The sequence below is a fragment of the Mastigoproctus giganteus genome, chromosome 3 (genome assembly GCF_048544385.1).
Source record: "Mastigoproctus giganteus isolate SK-2022 chromosome 3, ASM4854438v1, whole genome shotgun sequence".
Classification (NCBI taxonomy): Eukaryota; Metazoa; Arthropoda; class Arachnida; order Uropygi; family Thelyphonidae; genus Mastigoproctus; species Mastigoproctus giganteus.
Window position 1 is genome coordinate 11,426,314 of NC_143577.1, and position 18,718 is coordinate 11,445,031.

The 18,718-nt window shown below is 36.2% G+C and overlaps 1 protein-coding gene across 3 annotated transcripts in view; it reads right to left on the bottom strand.

Annotated features, from left to right (window-relative positions):
- sws (patatin like phospholipase domain containing sws) overlaps positions 1-18,718 on the bottom strand; it is a 469,178-nt gene that overhangs the window by 201,163 nt on the left and 249,297 nt on the right. For all 3 annotated transcript variants that reach the window (XM_090369181.1, XM_090369180.1, XM_090369179.1), the window contains 2 exons: positions 14,656-14,719; positions 3,139-3,307 (listed from right to left, as the gene is read on the bottom strand). In XM_090369181.1, the coding sequence (XP_090225307.1) occupies positions 3,139-3,307; positions 14,656-14,719 (233 nt within the window). The remainder of the gene's footprint in view (positions 1-3,138; positions 3,308-14,655; positions 14,720-18,718) is intronic.

Genomic DNA, 18,718 nt, shown 5'->3' on the forward strand with positions numbered 1-18,718 from the left:
TGAGGAGAGACAGTTGTAGGATAGATATGTGGAAGTTTGCTTTTATCCAGTGGATAGTTGATTGGTGGAACAGACTTCCATCTTTTGTTGTGGAAGTTGATAGCTTAAATAGATTCAAGGGAGAACTAGACAAAGTGAGTGGATGGAAGAACTGAAAAGGGCTGTTTTTTTTTTTTTTTTTTGGCTGATGCTATATAAGTTTGCTTTTTTGCATCATGTGCCTTTACTAATGCTAATTTTTTGAGGTTTTACTGGAATTACCTCTAGTCTGTTATCATAAATTAAATGGCTATTTCAGTATTTACTGGCACCTCATTTGTAGGTAACTATGCACAGTTAGTGAAAGACCTGCCAAGTCAGTGAAGAAGTATTTCCACAATATGAGAGACACTAAATGGCATCAATTTAAAAATTCAAATAAATTAAGAGAAAGAGGAAGGCATATGAACTGGCTACAGCCACATGTAGATTTGTATAAACAGCAAAGAACAAGCATCTTAGAAAGCAGTACCCTATATTTGAAGTGCAGGTGCAGGACTGAGGCAATACTTGGTGACTTCCTTTGCAATATAAGATTGCTACATCTTGTAAAAAAGTTAGCAAGGGAGAATCAGTGTTACAAAGTAAGGAAAAAACAGATATATGAAGAGAACTAATTTGATTACACCTATGGCTCGGTTAATGTAAGCTAAGCAAACATTAATTTTTCATATGAATTCATATGGGAAAAATTCCCATATAGTTATCAATTATTCCCAAAGATTTGGGAATAACTGATTTTTTTTTTTTTTTTAATTAAATATGAATAAATACAATTACTGTACATCATTGAAATTCAATTTGAAAACTTCATTCAAAGAAAGCTGATGAGTTTGTCTTTTGGTCATAAAGAATTTTATAGTAAACAATGACATCACAAAGGCCTCTGCCAACATTACTGCTTCTTGCAATGTTGGGATTGGAATCCACTTTAATGCCTATGTCTCTTCCAACTTCATTATTTCTCAAACTTTTGAGGGTTCAGGCTCTTTGAAGACACATTGAAGATTTTGTCATCACTATCATCATTTCTCCAACTTGCATTTGTGCCTGCAACTCATTTACTCTTCAGTATCTGCTTCCAGGGGTGTTTCACTATGTCAAAAATTAACTTTTTTTTTTGCATTTTGTGGATAAACTGTGGGCAAAGCTTTCTATTAATAGCATCCTGTCAGTTCGATATTTTTCCAGCTTGGAACAATGTTTCTTACTCCCATAACAATGTTATACTCTTTCTAAAATTGTGTGACAGATGTCCTTCCTTCTGGGCAGCAGCAACAGCCTGTGTCACAATTCTCAAATACTACTTAAAGGTGAAAATGACTCATTGATCCAGAGGTTGGGGTAAGGATTTTGATTTTTTATGGTGCAAAAACAATATGGTTATACTGTGCCTGGGGTAAGGAAGTGGAGTTTGGGGGAAGAACACTAATTTGAGGGTGAGAATCAACAAATGAAGATTATGACTAGCAGAAGTGTTGAGGATTAACAATACCTTAAATGACATGTTTTTTTAAAACAAAAATTTTTCTACTTCTAGTTCAAAATAGTCCTGAAAATGTATCACAGTTAATTTCTTAAAGAATTACAGATTCTTCTGACATTCCATGGTATATCTGTATCACTTCTACAGTGATTGTAAAGACAGCACAACTGGTAAACTATAGTGACTTCATTTCCAGTGAGTTGTTAATTTGATTACAAATTTCTTATTTGTTAATATTTATGCAAACCCAAAAATATATAATTTTTGAACATCAACATTTCAAATAGTCATTTTTTTTTGATTGATAGAAGCTGGACTGCATGGAGAAGACAATGAAAATAATGCTGGACTGCAAAGAGTTAAAAAATTATCAAAACTTAAAAATGATGTGAAGATGAGAAGAGCAGTTGATGGCCAGTGCCAAGCAACACTCCTTCAGGGCAACTTGGATAGACTTCAGGTTATAGCCATAAGTAGCAGTTATTTTGATAATATAAAATGCATTTTTTGGAAATAACAGCCCCAAAAAATTTATGCACTTGAAGGGACTGAATTAAAAACAGTAGAGAAGAAAGGAATTTGGGAAGCGATTATTCAAGTAAACATTCCCTGGGCAGTGCAAACAGGCAGCAAGTCCATGGTGTCTTATCAATAACATATAGTGAGAAATTAATTCCACTATATAAAGCAATTACAAGACTACACTTGAAATGCTGTCCAGGAATGAAGGCCACATATAAACAAAGGATGGAATGCCTTGAAAATGTCTAAAAATAGGCATGTGTGCCTAGTGAACTTTGCAAAAGGGCGCTTTTGTAAAGTTCATGCAAATAACGGGGAGATATTTTGAATATAGGGGGCGTTTTACATGGAAACTTAGTAACCTGGTGCCTTATAATTGAGGTTTATAATATTCTGAGAGGGGTTAATAAAATTAATGAAGGGTGATATTTTCTCATTATTAAGGGACATTATAATCAGTAAGCATAAATTTACACTAAGAGAGAAGACAACTTTTTTTGGCTGATGCAGCAAAAGCCTGGTTTCCTCAACTATTTTTGTATAGTCATGGATGTAAGTATTCAGAGAAAATGTTCATCAATTTTCAAAATTAGGAGGAAAATTTTTTTATATATTTCATGACTTAAGGGAGGTGCTTCCAAAACTTAAGAAATATACTGAATTTTTCAGATGTTTGGAAAATTTATATAACTGAAAAACTATTTAAGTTGAATGGAACATTTACAGCTAAGTATTATATTATAGATTATAAAAATCACAAAAAAATATATAAAAAATACTGTGCTTGTACAAAACAAACTGTTACAAGTAGATGATCCTTGAATTTGAAACCTGCTGAAACACCTTCCATAACTGAAAATAATTATTTATTTCTTAGTTCATGAGCCAGGTTTATCGAGAAGAGATGCAATTTATCCAGAAGTAAATCACTGAACATTTTGAACAATTCATTTAAATGTCATAAATAACATCATGTAAATATAATATCACTTGGTCATGAAAATGGCTTCAAGATGTGTACAAATTATTTCTCAGTAAACTGAGAATAAGGACTATCCTGTATACTTATACCTTCATTACTAAGCAATTACCTGTCCAACTGCAGGCTCCTGATCTGCAAGTGCTACAATTAGGATACAGTCTGCTTGACGGATGCAACGCTGGGTCCACATAGAAAAATGGGAATCGCACTGATATAAAACAATACGATGTTGATCTTCTTGTTGACCCAACCAGCTACATAGCCTATAATCACTAGCACTAAAAATAAATCAATTTCATATAGTTAACAGTTTAAAATTGTAGTATTTAACTGTGTATATTTTTATAGCAAGATCATTCTGCAAGTCACTTTATAAGATGATAATAATCAATATTGTATAATGCATGATAATAAATTAGAATTATTTATTATTCTAAAGTTTAATATTAACTGGAGAGGGGAAATACTGTTTGAAAGCTGAAGTGATATCTTTGCACAATCATGTAGAAAACACTTACTCTTTACGTTATATATGTGCTTTCTTTTTCTAGTTAAATCCAATCTAGACCTGAAATAATTCTTCAAAATCGTAAATTACCAATTCTGATGGGGGGGGATTATTTGCAATTTCCAATTTCCAGTTCCCCATTTCCAATTCAATGTATTAAATAGAGTAAATTATGTGCTCAAGAAAGTAATGTGAAAAAAATCTTGTGTATTAGCCTTCCATATTCACATAAAGGCAACTTTTCAGTTATAAATCAAACAGCAAAATATCAAGCAACAGTATATCAAGGAATACACAGTTCTTCTGTGTATTCTTCAGGAATACACAGAAGAACTGTATCCAAATAAAAACAAACATCAACAGATTGAAGTGAAAGGGCAACATGAATTAGAACCGGATATTCTACAGGAAGAAGTACTATGGGCACTGCAATAACTACCAAGGAGTAAAGCTCCTAGAATTGGTGGAACAGCAACGGCATTGTTAATACCATTTCCAATACCAGCTTTGTGCCAGGGGATCTGGAAAAGAAATATGTGGCCAAAAGACTGGAAGAGATTAGTATATATTCTATTTATTCTGAAGAAGGGAGATGCCCAAAGTTTCCCAAACTCCTACACAAGCGTTGATATCACATGCAAGCAAGATTTTATTGAAAATCATTCAAACTCTATACAATCGTGCTTGAAAGAAACAGAGCTGCCTGGTGTTCAAGCTGATTTCCGCAAACGAAGAGGCACTCATGATCACATCGCAAATATCCACTGGATCATGGAAAAAGTCCGTGAATTTCACAAAAGATGTACACATGTGTTTCATCAACTATAGCAAAACATTTGGTTTTGTTGGGCATAAAAAACTGTGGAATTCTTTGATAGAACTGGGGATACCAGCACACTTGGTTGAACTTTTAAGATCTCTGTACGCAAACCAAGAAGCAACTGTCAGAACAACATTAGGAGATACAGAGTGGTTTGAAACTGGGAAAGGTGTGTAGGGGTATGTTATCCCCAGGCCCCACCCTGTGTCTTATCCCCATTTATGTTTAATATATATACAGAATCACTTATGAGAAAATTGTACTTGGATGAATCAGAAATTGGGGTGAAAATTGGTAGCAGAAATATCAATGATTTAAGATATGCAGATGATGATACAACTCTGCTTGCAGAAAATGAGGAACATCTAAAGCAATTGATTATCATGGTTAAAGATGAGAGCGAAAGTGGGACTGCAGTTTAACATCAAGAAAAAAAAAAAAATGATAACAGCTGGAATTAGAGAAGTCAAAATCAAAATTAACAATGAAAAGGTCAAATCTGTCCCTGCAAAAAAAAAAAAAAAAAAGAAGAATATTGCTTGGTCGCAGCACAATGATGAGCATGGAAAACATCTGGAAAGAAAAAGACTTACGGTGAAAATCAGAATAGCCTATGCTACAGTGTTTCCCCATAACAACTTATGGGTGCAAAAGCTGGATAATGAAAAGAAGCAGAGAGAAGAAAAATTTATGTTTTTGAACTCTGGCACTGGAGAAAGCTGCTACTGAACATAGAGGTTTTGGATTGCATCATGCCAGAAACATCAGAAAGGACAATTGACCTATTTTGGTCACGTAATGTGATCCAATTCACTGGAAAAACTGATAATGCTAAGGTCAATGGAACAAGAAGAAAGGGTTTGCAAAGAACACTCTGGCTCAATGCCATCAAGAGCGGCACTGGCATGAGCTTGAGGGACCTGAAAGAAGCTGTTGAAGACCAGACAGCATGGAGGCAGCTTGCCCATAAAATCTGTGAAAGTCAAAACAAACAAACAAAATACCCATAAACAAATCAACAAGTTCTTGTGATGGTTATATTGCAAAGACAGCTGGTAAGTTTTTACACTTTCAAGGCATAATGATGAATGTGTTTCAGTAATTCATGACATCTTGTCTGAAACAATGTATAATCAAATAACTAAATTATGAAATAACGAGGTTGTTGTTGTTGTGGTGGTGGTGGTGTTTTCTGGTGCAAGGCAATTTAGGCCATACTGCACAATACTACATCCCAAATCAAGTGAATTTACATATAAGAACTGCTTGCACAGCATAACTGTACAAGCAGTTCTTATATGTAAATTCAATAATTATATGTTAGAAACAGTCACACATTTGAATTTGTTTTAAATAAAAAAAAGAATTCAGATAGATTTGCTTCTTTAACTATGATGCTATTGAGAGACAGAGGCTGTTGTAGATCTGAAATGAAACTAAAGGCCATTCATCGGGCGTTGTTAAACAAGCTACATTCAAGGAGTATATGTTTTACTGTAAGTGGTTGCAAGCATTGCACACACTGAGGAGGATCATTCCCTGTAAGCAGATATAGATGTGTGAGGTGAATGTGACCTATTTGGATTCTGGCTAAGATTACTTCTTTTCTATTTTTACGAAGGCTAGAAGTCCATAATTGTGGTTTGGGTTTTGTTTGAAGTAGCTTGTTATTTGTTTGCATTTTCCACAGAAGTGTCCATTGTTCCATGCATGTTCTCCATATATTGTGTCTATAATCAGGATATGGGACTAGATCATTTGTTGAGGCTATGTTGGAATGATGCTTTGCAGCATCATCTGCACATTCATTTCCTGGAAAACCACTGTGGCCAGGGATCCAAGAAAAGATAACTGTTTGCTGATGCTCATGAAGTTGCATCAGCATATGTCTTATGAGCTTTAATAAAGGATTGTTGGGTGAGGAAGTGCCTTCCAAAGCTAAAATAGCACTTTGTGAATCAGTATATATTATGCTTTTATTTATTGACAAGAGTGATGTTTTTCAAAGCAAGCTTAATGGCATGAAGCTCAGCAGTATAAATGCTGCATTAGGCTGGAAGTGAAAATGAGACAGTTGAATTTGGGAAGACAGCAGCTGCACCCACTTGACTGTCAGACTTTGAACAATCAGTATAGATCTTGGTGAATCAGGGGTACTTTTGTGTATGAGCAAAATGTAGTTGTTGGATGTTAATCTTTGCTGTGGAACCTTTACCCCATTGCTCAAAGTATTCATCAGAAGAAAGTGTGAAGGCAGTCCACAGGGGATCTGGATCTTTTGATTCTCTGAGTACAGACCAGGCTGAAAAAAAATTCTACCCCCTTGAGCCTTGCACAATCTTTCCAGGGTCGAATTGATCGACAAGGCTCTCATCATATAATCCCTCCTATCGTGTCTGGGCAGAATTTGTAGACACTTTCAAATTGAACCCTAATTCACAGCTTTTTTTCAACAGGGACCTGTACTTCTTAAGTATTTCTGCCGGTCTCCTACTCTTAATATCATTAGTGCCAACGTGTACAACTATATCACCTTTTGTGCCCTTAAAAGATTATATCCGCTCTACGTCATTAACCCTGGCAGACAAACCCTGGTCCTGTTCCACCTATCCTTTTTACAAAGCATGTTCCCCGTTTCCCTGATAATAGAGTCATCAACAACTACTAGTTCCTGTGGAACCAGCGCATTCTGCCTTGGGGGTTGCAGCTGTGTTGCGTGATGACCAAGTGCAAGCTCTGGCGTTGATGTAGGCAGCTGAGAGCTTGATGGGCCCCTCAATTTAGATACTTTGAGGGCATCCACCCTGTCACTGAAGCTCTCATATAGGCCCATAACAACGCTGAGTTATCGCCTGATTTCTTTACATTGCACGCACACAAAGACATCCCCCATGGCAATATCATGTCCCATACCCAATTGCTCCACAAACATCATGCAAGCAGTGCATTTTGAAAGGCTGTGATTCAGAGGACAACTGCTCCCCTCAGTTCTCCCCTGAACCACAGCACTCCCATTTCCCATTTGCTTGAGCCTTTTGCTTTGCTGCTCTGGTCTGAGTCATGATTTCGATTTAATTTCAATAAAATTTCAATTTCAGTACAAAATTATAACCCTAATTGTATCGAGAATTATCTACGAGTTCCGTTTATATAACTTCCCTATCAAGTTATGTATTAATTAATTATGCTACATTTGTAATCTAAGTCATATGTATTTAGTTAAAAAGTACAATTTAACTGTCAGTGAAGTTCAACAAGATTAATAGATTTTACAGATTGATTGACAATATTATATTATATACTATACTAAGCTTACGCTATCTAGTTCGGTATATAACATTGTATCGTATAACAATGGCGGCAAATTACAAACGGTAAATCTACGGACACTTAATTATTAATTAACTTCCAAATCTCGATGTCTCAATTCAGAATAAACTAAGGATCCTGACTAGGTCTATAAGCAGCTTATAAAAAATAATTTGATATAACAATTGGTGAGTAAAGCGGCTTAATATGGCTAAAAAAAAAACCTTAAACTTTAAACTAAGTATCGTAACTAGGAATATAAAGCTACTCTAGAAAATAAGTTAATATGCCAATTTAAGCTAATAAAACAGAAAAAAACTTCTCTATTCCAGGAGCCGTAAAAAACTTTGCCTGCACAAGGCTACTCTCATTCTTAAGTTTATAATGGGAGATTTTAACTTGCCAGATATAAACTGGAACTTGTGGATTGGTCATTCACATACTAGCAAAGGTTTTATGGGATTTACTTAAAAATGTAACTACCATCGTGGGTAAAGGTAGTAGTAGTAGTAGTGGCACATGATGCAAGAAAGCAAGTGTAGGAGCTTATGCAGCATCAGCCAAAAAAAAAAAAAAAAAAAAAAAAATCACACCATTCCCTCCAAATGCCTGTCCAGTTCCTCCTTAAATTTATTTAACCTATCAACTTCTACAACGACAGATGGAAGTTTGTTCCAGCAATTAACCACCCGCTGGCTAAAAGCAAATTTCCGCACATCTATTCTACATCTGTCCTTTCTTAATTTGAACTTATGTCCCCGTAGGTTGGTAATCTGAACAAGTGGAAGGATCCCATCAGAATTCAGCGTGCTCAACCCATTCAAGGCCTTATAGACCTCAATCAGATCACTGCGCAGGTGCCTAGTCTCCAGCCACTGCAATTTGCAGAACTTAAGCCTCTCTTGGTAAGAGAATCCCTTCATTCCCCTCACCAATCGTGTTGCTCTTCTCTGTACACGCTCAAGCAAATCTACATCCTTCCTAAAATGAGGCCTCCAGACCTGTACGCAGTACTCAAGGCGTGGCCTGACCATTGCCTTATACAGAGGGACAATCACCTCCTTTTCCCTGCTAGCAAAATTCCTATATATCATTGACAAAACCCCATGACCCGCCCTAGCAGCCTGTCTGCACTGCTCAGAAAACTTCATATCTGACTGCACAATTACTCCCAGGTCTTTTTCATTTTCTACCACCTTAAGTGTAGTACCACACAGTTGGTACGTTTCTCTGGGGTTACTTCTACCCATATGCAGTACTTTGCATTTGTCAAGGTTGAACTTCAGTTGCCACTTCTTAGCCCATCTGCCCAATTTATCTAGATCCTGTTGCAGTAGCACACTGCCATTACTGTCATTAACAACCCTGCCAACCTTTGTGTCATCTGCAAACTTCGACATTAAGCCTGATATACCTTCATCAATATCATTGATAAATACTCAAAACAACAGTGGACCCAACACCGAACCCTGTGGGACTCCACTAATAACATTAGTCCACGAAGAGCAGCACCCATTGATTACCACCCTCTGTCTTCTCCCACTTAACCATCCTTTTATCCATTGTAGCAACTTACCCTTAATACCATTCTGCTCCAATTTGTACAGTAGTCTTCCATGCGCAACAGTGTCAAAAGCTTTCCTGAAATCCAAGTATATGATATCAAAATTATTTTTTGCATCCAGTTCCTTTGTGACCACATCATAATAACCAATCAAATTTGTCAGACAAGACTTTCCCTTAACAAACCCATGCTGTGTTTGAATTATTGCTGCAGTCTTGTCTAGATGATCCTGCAATGCATCTTTAACCAGCGACTCCATTATTTTACCCGGAACAGAAGTTAAACTAACTGGTCTGTAATTACTCGTGTCACCCTTCGATCCACCTTTGTGAATTGGGGACACATTTGCACATCTCCAGTCCGTGGGAACCTCCCCTGAGTCCAAGGATGCTCTCATAATTATGGCTAAGGGTTTGCTTAGTTGCTTTGCCGCCTCCTTTAAAATAACTGGATAGATCCCATCCACCCCTGGTGCCTTTTTTATGTTTAACTTCAACAATTTCTCCTCCACTTTGCTCTCAGTTATTACAAAATCATTAAGCACACTGCTACAATTTGATAACCTTCTTCCATTTTCAAATTGTAATAATTCCTCACGTGTGAATGTAGATGCAAAATACTCATTCAGTTTGTTTGCTATCTGAGCAGGATCATCAACAGTCGAACCATCGATGTCAAGTGGACCAATCATATTCATCCCCTTCCTTTTAGAGTTTATATAAGTAAAGAAATCCTTGCTGTTTTTCTTAGCATCTTTTGCCAAAGATTTCTCGTAATCCGCCTTCGCCTGCCGAACCTCCTTTGTGACCTGATTACAGACTAGCTTATATCTGCCACAGGCTTCTGCGTCACCTGATAATTTATATGCATCCCATGCATTTTTCTTCTCTGTCACGAGTCTCATTAGTTCATTTGATAACCATTTAGGCCTAAACCTTGAACGATATTTCTTAATCGGTATATAAAGTCTAGTAGCTTCCACGATTAATTCTTTGAATGCTTCCCACTTAGAATTTACTGTTTGTAACATCGTCAGTTGATCCCACTGTACAGAATTTAAAAACTGTCTGAGACCACTGTACTCCCCTTTACGGAAGCAAAAACCCTTTCCTTTACCCCTGACGGTAGTTACCTCTTTGAGTAAATCCCACTTCAGCACACTGTGATCAGTGCCACCTAGTGGTTCCTTTATCTGCAAATTCTTAATACACGAATGATCATTGCTGATAACCAGATCAAGAGTGTTACTTTCTCTGGTTGCCTCTCGAACATGCTGCTGCAGAAAACAATCATCCAATAACTCCACAAAACTCTGACTAGTGTGTGAGTGACCAACCCACAAGTTCCAGTCAATATCTGGGAAGTTAAAATCCCCCATTATAAGGGAAAGGTTTTTGCTTCGTAAAGGTGACTATAGGGTTCTCAGAGATTTTTTTAAGTTCTATACAGTGGAACCAACTGATGATGTTACCAACAGCAAATTCTAAAATGGGAAGCATTCAAGGAAGTAATTTTGAAAGCTACCAGGCTTTTTGTTATAATTAAGAGATGCTGTTCTAGGTTTAGGCCCAAATGGATGTCACATGAACTAATGAGACATGTGGCAGAGAATAAAAATGCATGAAATGCATATAAATTACCAGGAAACACAGAAGCCAAGTTAGTCTGTAATCAATCAAGTCACAAAGGAGGTTAGGCAAGACAAGGCAGATTATGAGAAATCTTTGGAAAAGGATGCAAAGACAAACAGCAAAGACTTTTTTGCTTATAGAAAATTTGAAAGGAGGGGGATGAATCAGATTGGTCCACTTGATATCAATAGTTTGATTGTAGATGATCATTCTCAGATAGCTGCCAAACTAAATGAGTATTTTGCATCTACATTCACACAGTTGTTCAAGGAGGAGAGGACCAGATTTTCATCAAACTCTAACTGGGAGTTAAATGATTTTGTAACAACCAAGAGCAAAGTGAAGGAAAAATTGAAGTTGAACATAAGGCACCTGGGGTAGATGGGATCTATCCAGTTATATTAAAGGGGATGGTAAAGGAAGTAAGCAAACCCATAGCCATAATAATGAGAGCATCCTTGGACTCAGGGGAAGTCCTCACAGACTGGAGATGTGAAAATGTATCTCCAATTCAAAGGGGGGGAATCGAAGAGTGACACGAGTAATTACAGACCTGTTAGTTTAACTTCTGTTCTGGGGAAAACAATGAAGTCACTGGTTAAAGAAGCATTGCAGGATAATCTAGACAAGATAGCAGTAATAATTCAGACACATCATGGATTTGTGAAGTCTTGTCTGGCCAATTTGATTAGATACTATGATGTGGTCACCAAGGAACTGGATGCAAAAAATATTTTTATCATATACTTGGATTTCAGAAAGCTTTTCATACTGTTGTATATGGAAACTAATGTACAAATTGGAGTAATATGGCATTAAGGGCAAGTTGCTACAATGGATAAAAGGATGCTTGAGTGGGAGAAGACAGAGTGGTAATCAATGGCCACTGCTCTACGTGGACCAATGTTATTAAAAGTGTCCTTCGTGATTCTGTGTTGGGCCCATTGTTGTTTTGTATATTTATCAATGATATTGATGAAGCTTAATGTCAAAATTTGCAGATGATACAAAGGTTGGCTGGGTTGTTAATAACAGTAATGACAGTATGCTGCTGCAACAGGACATGAAAAATTTCGACAGATGGGCTCAGAAGTGGCAACTGAAGTTTAACATTGACAAATGTGTAAAGTACTGCATATGGGGTAGCAGTAATCCAAGAGAAATGTACCAACTATGTAGGGTACTACACTCAGGGTAGTGGAGAATGAAAGAGACCTGGGGTAAATTGTGCAGTCAGATATGAAATTTTCTGTGAAGTGTAGACAGGCTGCCAGAGAAGGTCATAGGACCTTGTCAATGATTTACAGGAATTTTGCTAGCAGGGATAAGGTGATTATCCCTTTGTATAATGCAATGGTCAGGCCACACCTTTAGTACTGTGTACAGGAGCCCTCTTCTGGAGGGCTCATTTTACAAAGGATGTAGAGTTGCTAGGACAAGTATAGAGAAGGGCAATGAGATTGGAGAGTGGAACAAAGGGGTGCCTTAACAAAAAAGGCTTAAGTTATGCAAATTGCAGCTTCTGGAAACTAGGCACCTTCAAGGCGATCTGATTGAGGTGTATAAAGCCTTGAATGGATTGAGCTGGCTCAATGCTGATGGGATTTTTCCTATTGCTCAGATTACAAATCTGAGGGGGCATAGATTCAAACTAAGAAAAGACAGTTGTAGAATAGATGTGTGAAATTTGCTTTTGGCCCACGGGCAGTTGATTGCTGGAACAAACTTTTATCTGTTGCTGTGGAAGTTGACAGCTTAAATAAATTCAAGACAGAACTAGACAAACATTTGGAACGAATGAAATGGGAAGAATTTTTTTTGGCTGATGGTGTATAAGCTTGCTTTCTTGCATCATATGCCTCTACTAATGTTAATACTAAAGTCTTTAGTTTTAGCAATGAATTGAAGAAATTATTTTACATTGTGGCTAAAAATCCATAATAATTATACACTAGGGGGTTTCACACCCTGCTCGTTTCTTTTGATAAAGTGAAATAGAACATTTACGGACGCTTTCAACACTGTGTGTATCTTTTCCTCTGCTATGAATACATAAATATGTTACATATGGAAATAAAGCATAGTAACCACGTGGTCATGTTAGATAAACAGTGCATGACTACTCTTAAATAGAAGCTTGTTTTATCACAGTAAAACAAGCTTCTGTTACGTATTATTATATTTGTTACATATTACCCTGTAACCTGCATCTCTTGTCTCCCATTGGCTGAATAAATATCACTAGGAAGGAAATTATTTTAATGTATAAAAAGATTAAGTAAATAAATTATAAAGGGAAAAGAAAGTATATTGAGTATCATTATATGGCTTCCTTGCAAAAAAAAAAAAAAAAAAAAAAATTTTTTGTCAAAATAATAAATTAATAATAAATAAAAAAAAATAATAATAAATAAAAAATGATAAAAATAAAAACTGAAATATACATAAATATATATAAAAAAATAAAAACAAAATACAATACACTTCCTAAGTGTTCCCTCATCACATTCAATTGGCTTGTCAGCCTCAACTAACGATCTAGGTAACTTATGCCAATAACTAACAACTTATTAGGTAAAAGAAAACTCCCTACAATCCAGTCTAAATTGCTCTTTCCTCTAAATTTGAATTTACAGCTTCTGCTTCTGGAATCATTTATGAACAGTTAAAATTTAACCCTAACACATTGTACAATTCTTTCTCAAAGCCTTAGAGACTTCAACGAGGTCATCCTTCTAAGGTGTTTGGTTCTGTAGCATTTTCCTCATGTTGAGGGGGCCACTATGCAGATATCATCAAACAAGTTTCCCAGTATTTAGCATGAGTTCAAGAAACATTTGGATTAAAAATATTCTGGGCAATTTAATAAGTTTACATATATATTTTTTTTTTTTTGTCTAACAGCCAAAATGGTACTAGACAAAAAAAAAAAAAAAAACAGCCCTGGCCTTGCACCCTGCAATTTTACAATTTTTTTTTTTATTTCCAAAGTTAAAAGATCTGCAAGGAAAATGCTTCCAGCCATAAGAAGCTAGCATTAGTAGAGTCATATGACACAAGAAAGCAAGCTTATAGAGCATCAGCCAAATAAAAAAAAAATTTAATTTCACCCATCCACATCCACTTCTCCATGTTTGTCTAGTTCTGCCTTGAATCTATTTAAGCTATCAACTTCTACAACAGATGGAAGTTTGTTCCAGCAATCAACCACATGCTGGCTAAAGGCAAATTTCTGTACATCTATTCTACAATTGTCTTTCCTCAATTTGAATTAATGTTCCCTCAAGTGAGTAATATGAGCAAGGAAGAATCCCATCAGCACTGAGCTTGCTCAAACCACTCAAGGCCTTATATATCTCAATTAGATCACCTCACAGGTACCTAGTCTCCAGATGCTGAAATTTGCAAGTTATAAAGAAATCAGAGGTGATTCTCAAATACATGTCAAAAAATAGCTTCCACTAAGTTTTTGAAGAATAGCAGAAAAGTTGGAGTCAGTGCATTTCATCAAATGGGGACTACTTTGAAAAGGATCATCAAAATATAAATGATTAATAAAGGTATGTTGTGAAAAAAGTTATGCTCATTCTTTATTGAACAGCTCTTATACATGGGTTAGATTAATTAGTATCAACAACATACTTTAAAAATAATGAGGCTAACTGATTAAATGTAATGGGATGAACAGATGAATGAACTGAAAGTTGATATCTTAATTTTGTTTATAACAAAATACAATGCTTGCATAAAAAGATATATACTGAAGAATAAAACACTATTAAAAACTAACTTACCTCACTAGTGCAGATGAACCTAAGGTCTTTTTAATAACTTCTGATGTCAGTCGTAAAGTTGGTCCTAGGAGGGGAAAAAAAAGGTAGGAAGAAATATTTAATGTGTACAATATTACAGAGGGAAAATTAGCAGAAAACATCTTTGACAAAATTGCAATCTAAAAATTATGTGAAAAACACTGAATGGACTGAGGCTCTACTGCCAACTTTATTTTTTATTTATTTATTTTTTTTCAGTGGGTTATTGAAGGGTCCAGGATTATCTAACCAAGAGGAAACTCCACATTTTTTAAGCCAGGCTTTACAGGGAACTGACAACCAACACCCAATGTCCACTCCCATACTTTGTGGTGAAATCTGTTAGTAGTGGCTGGGATGTCAACTGAGTTCCTTCTGTGCTTGTCTGAGAACAAGAGCACAGAGTGTGCGTGCATATAGCTTATTTGCATCATTTGAAAAAGAGTAAAGATACCATCAGCATTTAGTTTACTCAATCTGTTTATAGCCTTAACCAACTCAATCAAGTCTCTTACAGGTGCCTAGTTTCAGAGCTATAATTTTCACAGTTGAAGTCATTCTTGGAAAAAGTATCTTTTGTGCCTCTGACTAACCTTGTTGCACTTCTCTGCACCCATTCCAACAGATCTACAATCTTCCTAAAAGGAGGCTTCCAGACCAGTAAGCATTACTCGATATGCAATCTAATGTCTTACACAACAGGATAATCACCTCCTTTGTCCCAGGCACAAAATTCCGGTATATCATTGAAAGAGTCCACACAAGCTTTCAAGTGGCCTCTCTGCAATGCTCAGAGAACTGCATGTCAGAGTGCACAATTACTTTCTGCAATCCAGTCTAAACCTCCTCCCCATAATTTGAATTTACAGTCCCTAGTTCTGGAATCATTTATGATAGTGAAAATTTCATTCTCATTCATTTTACTTTCATCTCTCAGACACTTATACACCTTAATCAAGTCTCCTCTAGGGTGCCTAGTTCCAAGCTTTATACCTTACATATTCAGTTTTCTCTCATACAAACACCATTTTGCCAATCTCACCTGAGCACTGCATGTCTCTAGACCTTTCAAGAAGCGCAACTTTTTTTTTTTTTTTGGTGTAGTCACCATAATTGAACACAGCATTGTAAGACCAATTATAAGACCACACTATTCAAAATGTGTTCTTATAATTGCAATATACAGTGGAATTACAGCCCCACCCCCATCTCTACAAGCAAATATGATAAATCATTAATAGCATACCATGAGTCTCCCTCACTGCCTGTTTACACTGCTCAGAGACTTCATGTCTGACTGTATCACCTCCAAATCCTTTTCTTCCTCTACAGGTGACTCCCGCTTAACGCTGATAGTTCGTTCTGGAAAAACAGAGCGCTAAGTGAATCCGCGCTAAGCGAGCGCCGTATTCCCATAAGGTAACATATGTATTTGTGAGTTGCGGTCTATTCCATAGGATATTTTCTAATCAGTAATAATGGTAGTGAAAATATGCACCAATGTCGATTAAAAATATTTAATATTCAAAATTTTGTACATATAAAATATTCTACATTATACACATAATTATGAGGTAATTAACTAACGAAAATCATGAATTTATTAATTCGATGGCCCTGTGCTGTCGAGTTTTCGTATCTTTGGACTGAAAAATTTGTCGATTTTGGGTTTGCTTTGGCCCTCTTCCTCTCATTGTACATCATGTAGGAATTCATTTCTTTCTTCAAATTTCTTATTACCTTGGCACTTCGTTCCATGTCAGGGTCGTTCTCCCAGAAATAATCACACATTTTTTCGAAGTGTTCAAAAGCTTCAACTAAGTCCTTTTGCAGTCAGCAACTTCATCGGTTCTTCATCTATAGTATCTTGATCATCATCTCCCTCAATAGCAAGCTCTTGTTCTTTTATAATTTCCATTAGTTCTTCATTAGAGAGGCCGTCGCTGTCGATCATCTCTTGTGCGTTGTCTTCGTTAATTTCGTGTAATCCTGCTTCTTTTCCAAGCTCAACAATTTGTGTTTTAACATTTTCAACGGAATCATCAGGTTCCTGGGAATGCTTTATGCAATTTTTCCAAACTTTCCTCCACACTCCATTCATGGTTTTCTGAGTCACTTCATCCCAGGCACTTGAAATGTTGTAGATGGCAGTTTTAATGTTATAGGATTTCCAAAACTCCTTTAAGCTCGGTACATTTTCAGTGTTGATGGCTTTAATAGCTTGGGAAAAGGTGTTCCTTATGTAGTACGCTTTAAATGTGGCAATTACTCCTTGGTCCATTGGTTGGATCAGAGACGTAGCGTTTGGAGGAATGTAAAAAACTTTTATGTGATTGTTCAAGTCTTCTAAGCTCTCTTTGCTTGGGTGTCCTGGCGCATTGTCCATGATTAGAATTGCTTTATAACCAATGTTATTTTTTGCACAATATTTTTCCACTGCAGGACAGAAGAACTCAGCATACCAATCAATGAAAAGCGGCCTGGTTACCCAAGCTTTTTTATTAGCCTTCCAGATTACAGGTAGGTTTGATTTAGCTAAACCTTTAAGAGCCCTTGGATTTTCAGAATGGTAAACTAAAAGGGGTTTTAATTTAAAATCCCCCGCAGCGTTATCCCCCAACAACAAAGTTAACCGATCCTTCGCCGCTTTGAAGCCTGGCATATTTTTTTCTTCTTTCGATATGAAACTTCTTTTAGGCATTCGTTTCCAAAAAAGACCTGTTTCATCTGTGTTAAAAACTTGAGCAGTATAACATCCCTCTTCAATAATTTTAACAAATTCTTTTTTGAAAGAATTGGCTCCTTGTTGATCTGCACTTGCAGCTTCTCCCTGTATTGCTACGTTGTGCAGGTTATAGCACTTTCTAAATCTATCAAACCAGCCCTTACTAGCGTTAAATGGTTCCACATTTTTTTTCGGGGTGAGTTTCCTTTAAATCTTCATATAGGCTCTTCGCTTTTTCTTTAATAATAATTGAACTTAACGGAATTCTACGTTGAATGTTGTCTTCAATAAAATTATGTAGAAGTTTCTCCATTTCAATCATAATAGCCAGCCTAACCCTGGTCAATTTAGTTGCCTGCAGGGGAACAGCTGTTTTTCCATCTGCTAAAATTGATTATTTTTTATGATTGTTCTTACAGTTGAACCTACCAGTCCTAAATTATTGCACACATCCACTTGTCTTTGACCGGAATCAATTCTCTTCAAAACATCTAATTTAATTTTCAAACTCAATGTTTTTCTTACCTTTCCAATCTTTGCACCGCATCCAGATATTGTTGCTTTTTCATTCTTATCCGCCATAACTCTCTGCAAATGTAACTGCGTTGCACTGATTGTGATACGATGTTCGAGTACAGTAAACTGTCTGTATGTCTAACACTGTATGCACTGAATGATATCTAGAATTCCTCTGGCAAGTGAGCTGAAGACTGTGACAAATGTTTTATTTATCTGAAAAGTTCGATTTTACCGTTCAGTAAAATCAAATAGTTGTTTACTGCACGAAAAGTACTGTAATCAATTATGGTGTGAGTCATGGAGAATGTTTATGGAATTTCCAAAACAGTAAAACAAACAAATTTTATGTACTTCGGGTGACCACAAGGTCAGCGGAGTTCAGAAGACAAGAGAATACTGTACAAGAAACAGCACCGCATTTAGCACTCATGGGATTGATTGCGTGAAAACATTTCGCAAGTTATAGTTCCCACAGTAAAACAAAAGAAGAGATAGGGAGTAAATCTATTTTTAGTATCTTTCTATTACAGGTCAGAACAGAAAATGCAGACTTCGTAACAACATATGACACTGGATGGTAAATTTTTTCAGCTTATGTACTAAAAAAGAATTTCTCCCTTGAAACTATCCACACCAAGAAAATAGAGCATATTGAAAGTTTCAATTTTGTACATACAGTAGAAATTATAAAAATAATTACTGTAGTTAATTTCATGGTGGCTATTTTCTCCTTTTGCCAAAAAAAAAAAAAAAAAAAAAAAAGCTCAAAACAGACTGGACTGAAGACGGATTTGCCAAAAA